The following is a 17,077-nucleotide window of genomic DNA, read 5'->3' as shown; positions in this document are numbered from 1 at the left end:
CTGTAGCAAGGCCTATATTTAGTGTAATAATCACATACCATGATGTGAACACGGTGATTTTTGTGCTAAATTACAAAACTAATGTTTTCCCTTCTTTCCTGTTCACTCAAGGTGATGATGTTTCAATACGTTGCAGACTGAGTACCGGATCCCACACTGAGCCTGTACACAGTCAAGTCGCCGGATCTCGTGGCCAGGTTAAATCTTGTGAAACTTGGAATCAAGATTGTTGGCTGAATTTAACAGCTGTACAATTGTCCTCCAAAATTGTGTGTGGTAAAAACAATACCAAATATTGGGGAGAGCTTAATGTTCATGTTGTAATACCTACCACACAGCCACCAATTAGATTGACTCCAAAAATTTCTGAAACCGGACCCTATGTAATCAGGAAAACTGGCCAACAACAAATGCTATTTAATCCAGCATGGTCTATCAAACTGTGATGGATTGGCATTTAAGAAAACAAAGAGAAACACCTAAGGAAGTTCAAACCGCTGGAGCTTGATGGGAGTTTGTCTCCTAGCCAACAGCTGGTCATTTCTAAGAATTGACAGCAGTTCTTAACCATTGAAAAGTGAGACACCACCTTAAGACCCAAGCCTGGGAATTTCTTGGTCTCTTTGTTTCCTGTCTGTGAAAGGTAACTGAGCTTTAGCTGGCTTCCCGTCCCCGGCCCAGCCCATGCGGCCCGGGCAGGGGCTGGGCTGGGCCTGCCGCGGCTCCCGGCCGGGAGATGGGGCCTGCGGGGCTCACCCCGGGCTCTGGCCGAGCCAGGCCGGTCCCTGGCTTGGCTGCAGTTTTTGCTGTGACTGAATTCACCAGAGACTGCCAAGTAAGGAAAGAAAAGAAGCTCTTGACCTGCGGCGGGCTGAGACAGTGACCACACTCTCCAGAGCAGCCATGAACAATCTTCCATCGCAGACAACTCCAGCTGCTGCTCCGGCAGAGATCACAGAACCATCTACAAAGCCTGGGCAAGATTTTAACTCTTTCATCACCCAGATGAGACTTTCAGATTAATCCTTTTTTTCCAGAAAAAGAAAAATATAGTAATCAACATGTAAAGAGACTTTATAAACTATCAGAGACAGTAAAGAAAAGAGTTAAGCTTCAGAAGAGGTAGAGAATAAGGAGATGCTTTAATTAAGCTGAAATACTTTTCTGTTAAAGTTATGGAGATGGACAATAGTGTCCTGAAAAAACTCCTTTAATTCATGACAGAGTATATAGGGAGGAATGGAGTGTTCAAAGTATAGATTTTGAGCAAAAGGTGGAGGAATTGTGATACAGTGAAGTGCTGGAACAGAGTGGGGAGAAGTAATAGTTGAAGATTTGAAGCCTTGAGAGGCAAAGAGAAAATTTCTTTTTTCAAGGGAAGCTCACAAAGACAAATGAAGAGAACTTTTGCCTTTGAATAACTCATCCTTAAAAATGACATCCCTAGACTCATGGCCCATAACACACCTCAGAGTGATGTGAAATGGGAGGAGAAAATATGATGACAGATTTCTGGACATCAGAAAAATAGAAAGCTATAACAAAAATAGTTTTCTTATGAGAAACTCCATAGATTAGCAGAAGAAGACTTCTGTTTCTCTACAAAGGCTGATGAAAAGACTCTATCAGGAATTGGGACTGTTTTAAACACCTGAGTTCCAAACTTTTTTGTCTCTATGTTGTCATTTGAACGAGGGAATGGTTAAGTAGTGGGGGATAAAAAGGTTTTTCTGGAGGTTTATTCTGGTGTTCTTGTTCTTGTAGTTTTGTTAATGAACTTACTTTATTCCTTTTAAGTTTTAAGCCTGTTTTGCTCTTGTTCTAATCCACATCTCATAGCAAGAAATAAGTAAATTTTCTAGTAATTTTTTAGTTACTGCTTTAAAACCACGACACTTTTGTAGTCTAAAAGGATTGCTCCTTTGAAAAAGAAGCCAAATTTTAAATTATAATTTACTTTTTCTCTCTTATTTTTTAAACCTCCTCAGGGCTTCATATAATTCTATTTTATAGCAAAAAGAACATTTGCCAAAAAGCTTTAAAACAAATAGCCAAGCACTGATACATGGTAAAATGCTGATCTTTTTATCTTTTTTTTTACCATTTCTTATCAGTGTTTTTTCTTCTTCTTTTCACTGCAATAGCATCACAAGTAAGGAGAAAGAAAAAAGGCCACAGTCCATCATCATTTTCATCATTTTACAGAAATTTCTAAAAAATTTTGGGAATGAGGATGGGCAAAATCAGAACTACAAGAACAGGAGGCAACTGCAAGTCCCATCAGAAAGAAACCGGGATTTTCCTGGAAAAAAACAAAATGCAATAACATTGATAAACACCAAAAAAATTCCCAAATAAAATGAAAAATTTGGGCTCTCCCAGGCCTTGGTAACCTGTTGTGTTGGAATTTCTCCTATTCCACCTCCAAGTTATTCTTTTCTCTCGCACTGTATTAGGAACGGCGAGGAGTACGACACTGACTCCCTTGGCTGCATTGTCCAAGAGAGAAAAGTTTATTATTCTTAATCTACTTTTATACACATGTTTGAGAAGGTCTGAGAGGTAAAACTCCCATTGCTCATTAAAGGTACACATCACCTTCATTGCTTAAGTGGAACACCAGCCCTTGACTAACACCTGCAAATTGGTGTCCTTTACCAAGAACTGTTGGGATTCCTTCTTATGCTTTCCCAGGCCAGAGCGAGAAGCCTGTGTGACTCAGTTTCACACAGGCTCTGTGCTCCCTGCCTGCTTTCAGCATCCATACGCATCCAGTGCATTTGGTTGGAATGTTATCCTTTTTTTCCCTTCTTAAAAATGCTTTTTTTCCCAGTTCCTTTGTGCTTGTTTCTACTGCGATTTCCCCATTCCCTGCACTATCCGGTATTTTTCTGGATCTGGATTCTCTCCTGCCTCACTCCCCGCTGTCTCAGACACCTGAAATCCCGCCCCAAAAAAATCCCCAAAACTCTCAGAAGACTGAATCAGCACAACTTGTATCAGCACCATCACCAGAGTGTTCCTCGACAAACAGGCAGATTATTTGGGATGAGAACCCATCATCCAGCAGATCCATGAATTCCTCCAATGTGGAGCTGGAAAAAGCTGCTAAAATCAGGATTTTGCCATTCTGGGAGTGTTTTGGAGCCCAGGTTTATTCCCATGGGGAATAAAATCCTTCCTGGTTTGAACCAATCCATTTGGAAGGCTGCACATGGCTCACCTGGGCTGGGAAAAAGCAGAAAAATCCTGGATCACACACCTGAGGGAGGGGTCTGTTAATCCTGGCTCATCCCACAAACTTCCATTCCTCAATCAGGGAAGGATGGATTAGGGAAATCCCCCGTCCAGGAGCACCTATGGCACCTCCCAAAAAAACATTTCCTTCTTTTTCCAATTCCAGGAACCAAATTCCTGGATTATTTCCCATCAGGAAATGGGGTTAATTAAAGATCAGTTTTTTTCCCAGCATTCCGGTCTTAAGCACTCCAGCGATTCTGCTATTCTCTATCCCTGGTGTGATTCAGAGGGTTGGGATCTCCTGGAAAAGGGGATTGATGGTTTCTTCCTTGGAAACCCGAGGGCTCTGGTCCTGGCACATCCTGGCATTCTCACCCCCCTCAGATAAACCTGCTCCAGTTAGGAGCCCCAGGGAAGCACCAGAGCAGCCGGCTGTCAGGAACAAGGCAAATCAAGCCTGGGGGCTGCTCATGGAGCTGGAGCAAGATGCACCTGGGAGCCCTCAGCAATCCAGCCAGCACCACATGGGCAGGAGGACACAGATGGTGCTGCCAGGCTGGGACAGGGCTTGTGCCTTCAGCACAACCACCAAAGGCCAAGGGGCTTCTGGCCATTTTCCCTGCACCACTGCACACCTGGGCAGCTTGCTGAGCACAAGCACCCTTTTCCCCCTCTTCCCCTATGCCCTGCAGACCCTGGGCAGCAAAAGAACAGTCTTGCAGTCTGTTTATTAGAACACATCTTTTATTTATACACTACAGAAAAATGATAAAAGAACAGTCTTGAAATAAATGGAGAATGCCTGCTGGATCAGGTGGCCACAGCAGACAGAGCCTCCCAGATCAGGTCCCTGTGGAGCTCCAGCAGCACAGCCAGGCACAGCCCCACGGACGAGGCCGTGTTCTTTTCCCAGCTGTGCATCTCTTTAAATACCTTCATGCAGTCTTTGGTTATTTCACTAATGGTGTGGGTGGGATTCTTATTTTTCTTTTTGCGAATTTCTTGGAAGGCTTCCTGATACAAAATGAAGGTGCCATCACTGATCTTTGATGGGATAATATCTTCCTAGTGTTTTTTCAACTGCTTTATTTTGGTTTCTTTACGCTTTGATGGCTTTTGAATTTTTTCCTGTGGCTGCTCTTCTGTTTTTCTGTTAGTTTGTAATCCAATTGAGGCTTGTTGTTTTAACATCAGATAGCATCTCTTGTCACTTATTTGTTTTGCAGTTTTGGATGGGATGTGTTCAGCAATCAGTTTATTAATGTTTTTATTACCCTCATATTGTTTTATTAGTTGGATTAGCAGATTTTCCTCCTCTTCACTCCAGCATTTCTTGTGGGCTCCTCTTGCTGATGTTTCTTTTGGTCTCATGGCTTCTAGCTTCTCCTGGTTTCTGACTGCTGGATGTGCAATTCTTTTATGTTGTCCCAGTCCAATTTTAGTTTGAAAACTCATCTGGCATACATTGCAGGGCCATTTTCCTGGGGATTTTTTTTTTATTTTACCTTTGCATTTTGGATAGTGGCAGGCAATGCTGTGAAAATTTGTATTTTCCAAATCACATTTGGTGCATTTAAATTTGCATTCTCTAATTCCATGTGCTCTGAGTAAATGTTCAATTAATCCAGGCATTTTATTCGTTTTAATACCGCAGCACGGGCAGGGTGGATTCTCATCTGGAACTGATATGACAGGGCAGTCTTCTGATTCCCCATTGTTTGGTGGTTGAATAGTGGTTTCCTCTGGCTCTGATAAAACTGCTGCTTCTTCCTGGGTGGGTGGGGGTGTGGCAGTCTTTTCCTGGCTCTTATCAATCCCGTTATCATCTAGAGATAAGCAAGTCATTGTATCATCACAGTACACATCAGGGTATTCCCCCAGCCCCTCCCGCCCCACACAATGGGCATTACATTCTTCGGCACAATGCATCGAGTTGTAGAACTCCAGTTTTAAACTTTTCCAAACCTCCCTTCCCAATTCTGAGGGTTTAAAATTTGGGTTTTGTGGCGATTTTATATACCAGTCTTTAAAATTAGTTTGAGTTGCCGTGGACACACGGAGTAGCTTTAAAGCCTTTACCGTGGTGCCGTTTCAAAGTAAAACTAAGTCCAATTGAGGGAATATTGACTAACAGCACCCCCTCAAGCGCTGTCAGCTTTGCCCAACTTGACCGCGGGCTCGGTTTCAGGCAGGGAGCTTTTAAGGAGCTTCTGCCGATAACTTTTCGACGCAAAATCGTGAAACTGCACTTTGGGTGGCGAGTCCAAAGGCAGGGAGGCAGTGAAAAACACAACCTCACTCACACTGGGGCAGAAATCAGCTAGTTACCCTTGCGGGTATCCAGCGGGACCACGAGGAGGTCTGATTTCAGCGGCTAAGCCCAGTTAGGAATGCAAACTTACCTCTGTTAAGAGTCATAGTGACTCGACTCGAGTCGCCGGCAGAGGCGGCGAGCGGGCGGCCGCTTGCACAGGCCGGCAACGGGGCGTCCCCACCCCGCGGGGAGCAGACACGGCACCAGCCAGCAAGCGGCACCTCGGGGCGGACAGCGGGGAAAAGGAAGCAGGCGGAAGCGGGCGGTGGGACGCGGCTGGAAGCCGCCGGCCCCCGGCGTGACTCGACTCGAATCCCCGGCAGAGGCGGCGAGCGGGCGGCCGCTTGCACAGGCCGGCTCTTCGGCGCTCCGCGCAGGTCTTTGGCCCCGGGCCCGCCTCCGGGGGCTCGCCGGGCGGCCCCGCCCTCTGACGTCACCCTGCCTTGGCACCGCCTTCCGGGCTTTCCCCGCCCCCCTGCGGCTTGGGTTCGGGCCGCCGCCGTCGGCCCCTCCCCGCCCACGGCCCAGGCGGCTCCTCAAGCGGCCGGCCGCTCGGCACCGCGACAGCGCCTGCGGGGGCTGAGGAGCGGGCCGACGGGGCCGCCGGCGGCTTGAGGCTCGGTCTCCTCCCTTTGCGAGGAAGCTTTCTTGCCGGCGCTCTCTCGGAGGCTTTCGCTCCGACGGCGGCTTCCGTCCCGCTCGCCCCCGGCCGGCCCCACCGAAACCTGCAGGCGGACGGCAGCCCCGCTGACCGAGCCAGCCGGGCAGAAACCGAGGCGGGAGCAGGGCCGCCATCTGCTCGGGCCCAGACGCGGGAGGGAGCGCCGCCGGCTTCTGAGGGTTCCCTCCTTCCCTCTCAGGGAGACGCGAAGGCGGCGAGGCGCTCAGGCCGATAGGGGAGAGCCGCTCGACGCGTCACACGGCGGCCCGCCGGCCGACAGCAGGTCTACCCAGCCGCCGGCCGACAGCAGCCACCAAAGGCCGCTCGCGTGCCACTGGGCTCCACCCCAAAGGCCGCCAACTGCCGAGGGCCGCTGTCCTGGTTTAGGGCAAATTTGGGAGAAAACCTCCAATGGGCCTCCCCCCGGGAAGCAAACCCAGGTGGCCCTTTTCTCCCACCCCTCAACCGATTCGGAAGAGATTTCTCTGAGAGAAGTGGAAAAATCCTGTTTATTTCACAGGCACAGCACTACCCAGCACAAGAATGAATGATATCAAATTACAAAACCTCTCGCCATTCAGAAGAGATGACGAACTTCAGAGGGTCTCTTTCCTGGGGGTGTTCGCTCTGTTATCAGTCCCTCTGGTGCTGGAAAATGCCGCTGCCCAGGCTGGGCTCCCGGTAGTCCACGGGTGCAAGCTCCCGGTGCTCCCCCGAGTCCCCAGTCCAGAGCAGGTTCGATTCGTTTCAGAAAAAGGGAAAGAAAACAGTCCAGGAAGACCTCTCTGCTCTGGCTAGTTGGAAAGCCAAGGCGATCTGTGTCTTGTGTCTGTCTGTGCTGTAGTCAAAACTCCTGATGCGGGGGGAGCAAGTACAGTCTGATAACAGACTTGGTGCTTCTTTTCCACTCACTTTTACTCTTAGATGGAATTTTTAGAATACAAAATCTGTGTCTGGGTTAGGTGGACGAATGGGGATACAATTTAACATCATAATCAACCCAGGACACGGGGGGTCCCTCAATTTTTTTTTTCTGGAGGTTCACCCCCTCCCCCAATATTTCCTCCATCCCCCCCCCCCCCAAACTGAGGTGAGAAAATATTTTTTTAAATTTTTTTTCTGGCTTTTTTTTTTTTATTTCCCCCCCCCCCCTTTTTTTTTTCCCTTTTTTCATCTTTTTATTTATTTACACTTAATTTGGGGGGCCAAGGGGCAGGAATTTTGGGGTGGGGTCACCTGGGGGGACAGGAAACAGGGAGACCCCCCTCCCCAAAAAAACGGGAAAAATCATGAGATTTCTGGTGTTTCTCCCCCCACCCAAGGTATGAAAAAATTTATGTTCTCAGATTTTTGGTGATTTTTGGGGAGAGAGTTGCAATTTTGGTGGAGGTTTTGGGAAGGCTTGCTGGTTTTTGGGGAGTTCTCCCAGGATTTGGGGTGGAATTGGAGAAATTTGGGGGTTCAGGGGGAAATTTGGGGTTTTGGGGTGAAACTCTGAAGGTCCTCGGGGGAATTTTGGGGTTTTAGGGCAAGAATTTAAGGATTTTTTTCTAACATTTGGGTGTTTGGGGAGGAAGTTTGGGGCTTTGGGGAGAACTTTGGGGTTTTTAGGGAGAGGATTTGGGATTTGGGGAAAAAAATTGGGGATTTGGGAGGGAAAATTTGGTGGTTTTGGGGGGAAATTCAGGGGTCCTGGTGGAGTTCTGATTTTGGGAAGGGGATTTGGGGAGGATTTTTTGTCTTTTGGGGGAATTTTCCATTGATGAGGAGAAGTCCTAATCCCAGTGAGGAGGGGCATTTTGGGGAGGCCTGAATTTGGGGAGGGGTCTCAGGGAGGATTCCCAATTTTGGAGTGAGATTTGGGGGATTTTCCAGCGATGGGGAGGTGTCTTGGGGGTGGGATTTGGGGAGGGGTCTCATTGGGGCACCATCCTGAGCTGGAAGCGGGGGAGATGTTGGGAGTGGAATTTGGGGAGCGTTATAAATGGAAATGATTTGTGCTAACTAAATTGTAACTATTTGGAAAGTTATTATTAGAAGCAATCAAGGGAATTGGTGATACAAGGCAGATGTACCCCTTTGCAGATGTTACGTGTTGAAATTAAGGTACAGGATGTAGTTTTGAGGTAAGTGGTGTCCCAAGAAGAAATCAACCTTGAGATGGATAAAGTTGGAACAACTTTAGGCATAGGCCTGAAGATTATGAAGTGTAAGACTAATTAGTGGAACACAATGCTTATTTACATAACACTTAGTACCCATGCAAAACCTGTAAGGTTATCCAGAGGACAATGAGGATGAGTGTAAGCCTTCATCCAAAATACCATCGAAAGGAGACTGAAGACCCCCTAGCAACAAGTGAGGCTTGCGCCATGAAGAATAGTGATGTAAAATTAAAGAATCAAAAACAGGAGGAGACTTAGGGGAAACATGAATGAATATGTATAAGCATACAGTATACAAGTTTAGTTTGAATTGCTTTGTTTTGGTACGTGAGGCAGGGTGAGAAGCCCTGCCCATACCCCAGTCAGTTTTGCTCATGCTTTAATCATACTCAATTACTAGCAAATTATATTCACATATACATATATATATATATGAAGATATTCACTAAATTGTACTCTTTTACTGAATTGTTTTCCTTTTATACTAAATTTCTATTCAATCCACTAAATAGTATTATTTTATTATATTGCATCCTTGTATTCAATTCACTAAGTTGTATAATTTTTTCCCTTGTTATTTAATTGCTGTTAATTCAATAGATCTTGTTGTCTGATTTTAATTTCATTTACAACAGCACCAAGAAGAAAAGGGGCTTACTGAGAGCAAGCAAACTTAATCCTCTGCCAGGACACAAATTTAGAGGGCAAAAATTAAAAAACCCCACAGCATCAGCCCAGCTTCCCAGTGAGAAGGGTTGGAACTCTCTGCCCTCAACACTTCCCCAGCAGGTTTACAAAGGTAACTGGGATCTAAGCTGTGCCCTCTGAATCACCAGAGCCAGCCTCCCTTCAAGCTGAAAAACCACAGCCCCAGTTATAGCCCTGGGTGCCTCCTGTGCCCCCGAGAATGGCCCGGCTCACCCGGCCCAGCCTGGCCCGAGCAGCCCGGACTGGCCTCAAGGGATGGGCTCCACCTGCCCGCTGTGCCCACAGGGCAGGCCCCAGGGCTCACAAGAGGCTTCCTCCCAGCTCTGCAAAACCTCGGCCAAGACTGTCCCCTTTGCTGTGCTGAGAAGAGTAAAAAACCCTCTCAATTTAACTCCACTGCACTCCTCATGGGGAATCCCTGCACACCTTAGGAGAGAGCCCAAATTTTCCCTGTGTGCCTCATGAGGTGCAGGCCCAGGTGATGCCACTGAAGGAAATGTGCCCTCACAGCCCAGGGATGCTCAGCACGGGTTCCCCCAGCGCCTCGGGGCCCCACCGCTGGTCACAGCAGCCCCTGCCTGGCTCCTGCCTGCCCACACCATGGTCAGCCCTGCCTGCTCCTGGACATGGAGCTCAGCCGGGGCTGGTGCCGTGTGGGCTTTGCTGGTGGTACCAGCCAGACACTGAGGTGACAGCTCCATCTCTTTATTTGAACAAAAAACATGGGCCAACCCCTGCTCTGGTGTCGCTGCCTGCTCGGCCCTTCACGCCCCGGCTAGCTTGTGCCAAGCGTCAGCAGCAGGAGTGGGGAACCAGGTGAGCACTGTGTGGCTCGACCTGGATCCTCTAGAGCTCCTTTGGGCTTGGGCTCTATAGTATGCAGGGCGACACGAGGTGAAGTAAAGGGAGAGAGAGTGCTCGGAGTCCTCCAATTTCCCAGGAACAAGTTTATTCCAGCAGGTGCAGGGAGAAGGCGATGAGGGACAGGGCTGGGATCTCGAGGAGAAAGTCCGAGCCGAGACCCTGGGCACCTCTGTGTGCCAGGTTTTAAAGCCTGTGGGCGGCTCATACAACAACCAATAATGTGGCAGCAGGGGAGGTGTTGTGGGAAGGGGTTACACTACACAAATCCAATGGTAGGGACTTGGGGGAGGGAGGATAGCTATACAACCAATAGGGCATCGAGTAAGGGATGATGAGCAGGGAAGGAACCAGAACAAAAGGTGTGGTGTACATAGATTGATAGGACTTGGGGGTAGGACCAAAGTGATGGATGGGGAACAATCTGGAAAGAGGGGAGAGGTTTACAATGACAGGCAACTGGGAACAAACTATATCGGGATAGTGGGGAGTAACTGGGGCAAACCAACTCTAAACTCAACGAAGGTGAACAAACATACTTAATGAAGGCAAACTAACAGGCGGCAACACTCTGGTGGACAGGGGCTGCCCAATTTCAGTCCTGGCCAGGGAACAGGGCCAGGGGGCTCAGGGGCAGAGGGTCTCGCTTGGGAGGTGTGCGTCTTGGGATGCCCTCAAGACGGGGATGCAGCTGCAGCACAGCAGATGGGGAGAGATGTGGAGAGCGAGGATAACAGGTCAGCTTCTCAGACACTGGAATCTTTGGCTGCTCTTCTGAAGCTGCAGAGGTGCTCCTGTGGAGAGAGGAGGTGGCTGAGCTACTGCTGGCACTCAGGGACCCTCCTGAACAGCAGGGCCCAGAGCGGCCAAGGCTCCCCAGCACGGCTGGAGCTGCTGGCACAGCTTGGCCCAGCTGGACAGCTGCCCCTCAAGGCCCCAAGCAAGCAGGGGATGGCTCTGGGCAGGGTCCCTGGCCAGGAGCGGGCCCCAGAGCACCTCTGCCTTTCAAGGGCAATCTTGTCCCCGCTCTTTCTCCTGCCCACCTTGCTTTGCCTCTGCCTGCTGCTCCTGGGGCTGCTCTTGGCCAGGCAGCCTCAGTGGGAGCCAGCACTGGCTGCAGCCCCAGCGGGCTCCCCAGGACAAGGCCCAGCAATTAAGAGGCCAATGAAAGGCCTGGGCAGCAGCAGAACTCTCAGCAGAGTTATTTGGGCAACCAAGGCCTACCCACAAGTGCACAGCAGCCTCACTGGGAATGTTTCCTGACTATGAGCAGCCTTTCAAGAAGCTGTTTGAGGCCGAGATTGCAAAACACTCACCGTTTTCCCTTCCAGCAATACCAGATTCCGGCACAGCACATCATCAGGAAAACTGCTCCACCAGCCACAATGGCCATTAACTTAATCAAACCATCTGTTCCCTGGTAGAAAACTCTTCTCATGCTTTCCCAGATCTTCTGAGCATGTGCGGTGGTGCCAGCTGCATCTGTGGGAGCAATGGGCAGCGTGAGCCTGTGCTGTGCTCCACTGCTGAGCTGGCAGCACGCTGGATACAGCCAGGACGTTCTCTGTTTCCCCCAGAGCTGGGGCCTGCAGGCACCTTGCCACCCCTTGGCACAAGACTGCTCAACCCCCTGAGCTCGAATGACCCAATTTCTCTGTGCTGTGCTGGTCTTCTCCAGGCAATACTTGTCAAAGACATGGATAAGGATCAGGAAAGTGCCTAAGGTTTTGGAAATGCTCCAGGGCCACCCCTCTTCCAAACAGACCCTAAACCTGAACTAGCCTGAGACTGGAAATTTTCAAGGGATCTCAAGGTGTGTGTGGCCCATGCTGCAGTTTGGGCTCCCTGTCAGCTGATGCCAAATGCCTTCCTGCAGAGGCTGGGGAGAAGCTGCAGCCAGGCCAGGCTGGGAAACAGCCCTGTAGGCCGTGAAAGCAGCAGTGGGGCAGCAAGGCTGCCATGGATTCCTTCCTGCTGTGCTGGGCACGGCGTGTCCAGATGTGCAGAGAAAGCCCCCGACTGCTGAGTGTCAGGAGGAGGCTGAGGGACATGGACCCACCATGGCATCCCTCCAGATCATTCAGGATTATGTCCAGGTATTGGAGTTCCCCCATTGCTACATTACTATCTCCTATAGGTTTGTTCTTCTTTCTCAGGGGACCATAATATAAAATATTTCCATTTCCCAGGAATGGATCCCACAGAACCAGTGCTCAGCCTGTGGGATCAGCAGAGAGGCACCACACACCCCAGCGATGGGAGCTGGGCTTGCTTGCAGAATTTAGCTCAGGAGCTGGGAAAGTCCTCCCTGCAGACACACCTGTAACTCAACAGCCACAGAAGCTTCTCTCATCTCTGCTGCACAGGCAGCACTGAGCCACAGGAGCAGTGAGAGGATCACGCAGGACAAGGGCACACACGTGCACAGCTCTGTCCTGGCACCTGCAGCAATGCCACCCTGGCCGAGCCTTGGGCTCTGAGCTGGCGGCTCTCCCAGGGGGAAAGGCCTTGACCTACCCTCAGAATCTTCCTCATCATCAGGCTCAGTAACTGATATGGATTGGGAATCCAGATCATCTTCATCATCAGGTTCATCTGCAAAGAAAGTCAGGACAGAACAACTCCCGTGACACTGCTGAAGATTCTTCTTCAGGCTAGAGTGGCAGTGAGTGCACCTGGGTGACTGCTGCCCTCCAAGGCACTTCCTCATCTCTGCCTTCAACTCAGTAGCAAGGGCAGGGGGACCACATGCCTGCAGTGGGCCCACAGTGGGATGGAAGGAGCCCCTTGCATGGCAGTCAGGGGAGAAAGGACTCCCTGGAGCTGCCAGCAGCTCTGAACTGAGCCTCAAGCAGGGCCAGGGCTTGGCAGCTGGAGCAGGAGCATCTCAGGTTCCCTGGGGCCAGAAAGGAGCCACACAAGGCAGAGCCCCAGGGCACAGCCCTGGGCCCAGCCCTTCCCTCTCTGCTCTTCTCCGTGGCTGTACAGAGCACACGGAAGGAGACATTGGCATTGCACACAGGAAGAGGATTGACAGCTAAATGCTCCTTCCTCCCACTGACAGCAATGCTGTGGGATCACTCAGGGCTCCAGAAGGGAGCAGGGCAAGGTTTCCAGAATCCATCAGCCTTCAGACTCTTGAAGGAAATGGCACATGAGTGAGCTTTTGCCACCTTGACACGGATTGTTCTGTGCGGAAAGGGACATTGAGAACTTGCCTCCAGCATCTGGCAAGGTCTTCAAACCACCATTTACCAGCAGTTCCAGATGCTCCATGTCACCATCCCAATCTAGAAGGGAGCACAGATCAGAACCATTCCATGGTGTGCTGGGATCGCTTTCTGCCTTAGGGAACTGGGCACTGCAAGGAGGTCACGTAAGGCCGTGGGAGCCAGATGTCAATGGACATGGCCAAAGCTGCAGAGGGGCCTAACGAAAGCTCTGGACTGGCTCTGGACATTCTCAACACCTTTTCCATGCTCTGTGCAAAATCCCTGAAAGGCAGGCACAGCCAAGCAGCAGAGATTTACAGCTCAAGCCTCAGCAGGGCTCAGGCCCAGAGGCACAGCAATTACCTCCTGGGGCTGTGCCCGGCATGGCCTCCCTTCCTGCAGCAGAGGCTGCCCATGAGCCACTGCTTCCTCCGGGAAATGGCACCTTCAGCACAGCCTTTGGGTTCATCTCTGGAGGAAGGAAGAGCCACAGCTGGATCAGATAGAACCATTCCCCATTGAGGAGGTGGCATGTTCAAGTGGCAATATTTGTTAAAGTCATGGTTAAGGATCAGGAGAAAGGCCAGCTTATTGGGGCTGGCCAGGGCCCTCCCTCCTCCAAACAGCCCCTACACCTGATCTAGCCCAAGACCGGGAAATTGCAAGGGATCTCTGGCTGTGCATGGCCTGTGCTGCAGTTTGGGTTCCCTGTCAGCTGATGCCAAATGCCTTCCTGCAGGGACTGGGGAGAAGCTGCAGCCAGGCCAGGCTGGGAAACAGCCCTGTAGGCCGTGAAAGCAGCAGTGGGACAGCGAGGCTGACATGGATGCCTTCCTGCTGTGCCAGCCATAGCATGTCCAGATGTGAAGAGAAAGCCCCCAGCTGCTGAGTCACAAGAGAAGGCTGAGGGACATGGACTCACTATGGCGTCTCTCCAGTTCATTCAACATCTTATCCATGTGTTTGGATGTCTCCAGGGACTTACTATCCTCTGTAGGTTTGTTCCTCCCTCTAGGAGAACCTTAACAGAAAATATTTCCATTTCAGATGAATGGATCCCACAGAACCAGGGCTCAGCCTGTGGGATCAGCAGGGACACACCACTCACCCCTGTGATGGGAGCTGGGCTTGTGTGCAGCAACCAGAAAAGGAGCTTGAAATGTCCTTGATGCAGACACACCTGTAACTCAACAGCCACAGAAGCTTCTGTCACCTGGTTTGTGACAGGTTGTCAATGATTATTTCTTGTTGGGACAGTGAGAACATACCTGCATGGGGCTCCAGAGACAGAAAATCTTCATGAAGCCAAGCTGCTGGAGGAGACTTCCTACCACCCTCATCTGGAAGGGAGCACAGATCAGAACCATTCCATTGTCTGCTGGGACCCCCTTCTGCCTTAGGGAACTGGGTACTGCAAGGGGGTTGGGAAAGGCCGTGGCAGCCAGATGTCAGTGGACATGGCCAAAGCTGCAGAGGGGCCTGGAGAGCTCTGGGCTGGCTCTGGTCACTCTCCACCTTCTTTGCAGTCCCTGTGCAACATCCCTGGTGGGGCAGCAGAACCAGCCCAGGGCCCAGGGGCTCTCCCTACCACAGAAAAAACCATTAAGCCCTGGGCCAAACTGCAGCATTCAGTGCCACAGACATCCCTACGTCCGTCCTGCCCTCTCTCCTGCCCTCCGTCCTTCAGCTGGGACAGCTCCCCCAGCCCAAGGGGACAGAGCCAGGCCCTCTCAGGGCACACTGGAGCTTTACCCTCCCCTCAGCCCTTTCCCCACCATGGGCATTCCTTGAAGCCGCTGCCAGGTTTTGGGATGTGTCTCCCATGGAGGGACCTCAGCAGAACTGCTCAGTAGCCGAGTGCCCTGAGCCTGCTCAGGATAATTCCTCTGCACTGTGCTCACACAGCCAAGCAACAGAGATGGCAGCTCAAGCCTCAGCAGGGCTCAGGCCCAGGGGCACAGCAATTACCTCCTGGGACTGTGCCTGGCATGGCCTCCCTTCCTGCAGCAGAGGCTGCCCATGAGCCACTGCTTCCTCCGGGAAACGCTGCCTTCAGCACAGCCTTTGGGTTCATCTCTGGAGAAAAGAAGAGCCACAGCTGGATCAGGTGGGGCTGTTCCCCAACAGGAGGGTGGCATCTTCAAAAGGCAATACTTGTCCAAGTCATGAATAAGGTTCAGGAAGCCATCAAAACTTTGGAGCCATGCCAGGGCCCTCCCACCTCCAAAGAGCCGCCATTCCACATCTACCCCAAGACTGGGAAATTGCAAGGGATCTCTGGCTTTGCATGGCCTGTGCTGCAGTTTGGGCTCCCTGTCAGCTGATGCCAAATGCCTTCCTGCAGAGGCTGGGGAGAAGCTGTAGCCAGGCCAGGCTGGGAAACAGCCCTGCAGGACATGAAAGCAGCAGGGGGCAGTGAAGCTGCCATGGATCCCTTCCTGCTGTGCCAGGAACGGCGTGTCCAGATGTGCAGAGAAAGCCCCTGGCTGCTGAGTCTCAGGAGAAGGCTGAGGGACTTGGACCCACCATGGCGTCTATCCAGTTCACTCAGCATCTTGTCTTCTGTGGGTTTATTCCTCCCTCTAGGAGAACCTTAACAAAAAGTATTTCCATTTCAGATGAATGGATCCCACAGAACCAGGGCTCAGCCTGGGGGATCAGCAGGGACACACCACTCACCCCTGTGATGGGAGCTGGGCTTGTGTGCAGCAACCAGAAAAGGAGCTTGAAATGTCCTTGATGCAGACACACCTGTAACTCAACAGCCACAGAAGCTTCTGTCACCTGGTTCATGACAAGGTGGTCAATGATTATTTCTTGTTGGGACAGTGAGAATATACCTGCATGGGGCTCCAGAGGCAGAAAATCTTCATGAAGCCAAGCTGCTGGAAGAGCCTTCCTACCACCCTCATCTGGAAGGAAGCACAGATCAGAACCATTCCATGGTGTGCTGGGATCCCCTTCTGCTTTAGGGAACTGGGCACTGCAAGGGGGTTGGGAAAGGCCGTGGCAGCCAGATGTCAGTGGACATGGCCAAAGCTGCAGAGGGGCCTGGAGAGCTCTGGGCTGGCTCTGGTCACTCTCCACCCTCTTTGCAGGCCCCATGCAACATCCCTGGTGGGGCAGCGGGACCAGCCCAGGGGCTCTGGGGACTCTCTCCCACGCACAGAGGAAGCCCTCCCTTAAGCCCTGGGGGAAAACCATCCCCAACGCTTCCCAGGGAGAAGGAAGTGCTGTGTCAGGAAAGGGAAGCCAGGCCCTGGGCTCACCTGCTCGCCGTGCTCGCCACGGAGCAGCCTGGGCAGCCCTGTCAGGCAGGGCCACTGCCAGGAGGAGCAGGAGGAAGAGGCGCAGAGCAAAGGCCATGGTGCCTTGCCCACTGCCAGTCCTGCAGCTCTTGCTGCCACCACTGTCCTGACACCGCTGTCCCAATGTCAGCACCGCTGCTGCCGCCGCTGCTGCTGCCACAACAGTCGTGGTCAAGGACTGACTGCTCGGTCCTTATGGTGCTGTGCAACCACGGGGCTCTGGGACCTCTGTGACCTCAGAGCCTGCTGTCACCTCAGCCTGCTGTCACCCCAGAGACTGCTGTGACCTCATGGCCTTGGCTGTACCCCCTGAGTGTACTCCCATCTGTACTCCAATCTGTACTGGACTGATTGTAAATCTTTGACTTCATCAAAGGGTCATTGCTAAACAAAACCTTGGTTTTGCCTGCTGACATTGCTGGTCATGTTCTGTCCCAGGAGATGCTCTTGATGGTTGCCTCTTTTCCTGGGCATGGCACTGGAGGAGGTCCAGGCCCAGGTGATGCCGCTGAAGGAAATGTGCCCTCAGCCCAGGGACACTCAACACAGACTCCCCCAGCCCCTCAGTGCCCTGCCGCTGGTCACAGCAGCCCCTGCCTGGCTCCTGC

At 51.4% G+C, this 17,077-nt stretch overlaps 1 protein-coding gene and 1 long non-coding RNA gene across 3 annotated transcripts; both read right to left on the bottom strand.

Annotated features, from left to right (window-relative positions):
• Nucleotides 1-3,966: 3,966 nt before the first annotated feature.
• Nucleotides 3,967-6,014, bottom strand: LOC111944232 (uncharacterized). The gene is made up of 2 exons (XR_002871223.2): nucleotides 5,643-6,014; nucleotides 3,967-5,066 (listed from the first exon to the last, which is right to left on the bottom strand). It is a non-coding gene; the product is annotated as an uncharacterized LOC111944232 (long non-coding RNA).
• Nucleotides 6,015-10,020: 4,006 nt separating this feature from the next.
• On the bottom strand, nucleotides 10,021-16,649 carry LOC147645477 (uncharacterized). Of its 2 annotated transcripts, XM_086874571.1 has the most exons (13): nucleotides 16,431-16,649; nucleotides 16,002-16,073; nucleotides 15,841-15,912; nucleotides 15,688-15,753; nucleotides 15,130-15,237; nucleotides 14,430-14,501; nucleotides 14,270-14,341; nucleotides 14,084-14,182; nucleotides 13,525-13,632; nucleotides 13,168-13,239; nucleotides 12,467-12,544; nucleotides 11,266-11,431; nucleotides 10,021-10,743 (listed from the first exon to the last, which is right to left on the bottom strand). In XM_086874571.1, the coding sequence occupies exons 1-13, from the start codon at nucleotides 16,525-16,527 to the stop codon at nucleotides 10,545-10,547; spliced, it is 1,281 nt and encodes a 426-aa protein (XP_086730697.1). In that variant the 5' UTR covers nucleotides 16,528-16,649; the 3' UTR covers nucleotides 10,021-10,544. The 2 variants fall into 2 exon arrangements, with proteins under 2 accessions (XP_086730697.1, XP_086730698.1); XM_086874572.1 differs by lacking the exon at nucleotides 13,168-13,239.
• Between the last annotated feature and the right edge of the window lie 428 nt (nucleotides 16,650-17,077).

This window comes from Cyanistes caeruleus, unplaced genomic scaffold (assembly GCF_971803275.1).
Source record: "Cyanistes caeruleus unplaced genomic scaffold, bCyaCae1.hap1.1 HAP1_SCAFFOLD_268, whole genome shotgun sequence".
In the NCBI taxonomy this organism is placed as follows: Eukaryota; Metazoa; Chordata; class Aves; order Passeriformes; family Paridae; genus Cyanistes; species Cyanistes caeruleus.
The sequence above is the reverse complement of the archived record's forward strand: the minus strand, read 5'-3'. Positions and strand labels throughout refer to the sequence as shown.

Excerpts from the sequence above, each read along its gene's own strand:
- LOC147645477 (XM_086874571.1), bottom strand. The coding sequence starts at position 16,527 with ATGGCCTTTGCTCTGCGCCTCTTCCTCCTGCTCCTCCTGGCAGTGGCC. Across the intron at positions 15,913-16,001 it reads GCCTCTGGAGCCCCATGCAG|GTGTGTCTGCATCAAGGACA; the intron begins GTATATTCTCAC and ends GTTGAGTTACAG. Across the intron at positions 13,633-14,083 it reads TGAACTGGAGAGACGCCATA|AGATGAACCCAAAGGCTGTG; the intron begins GTGAGTCCATGT and ends TCCTTCCTCCAG.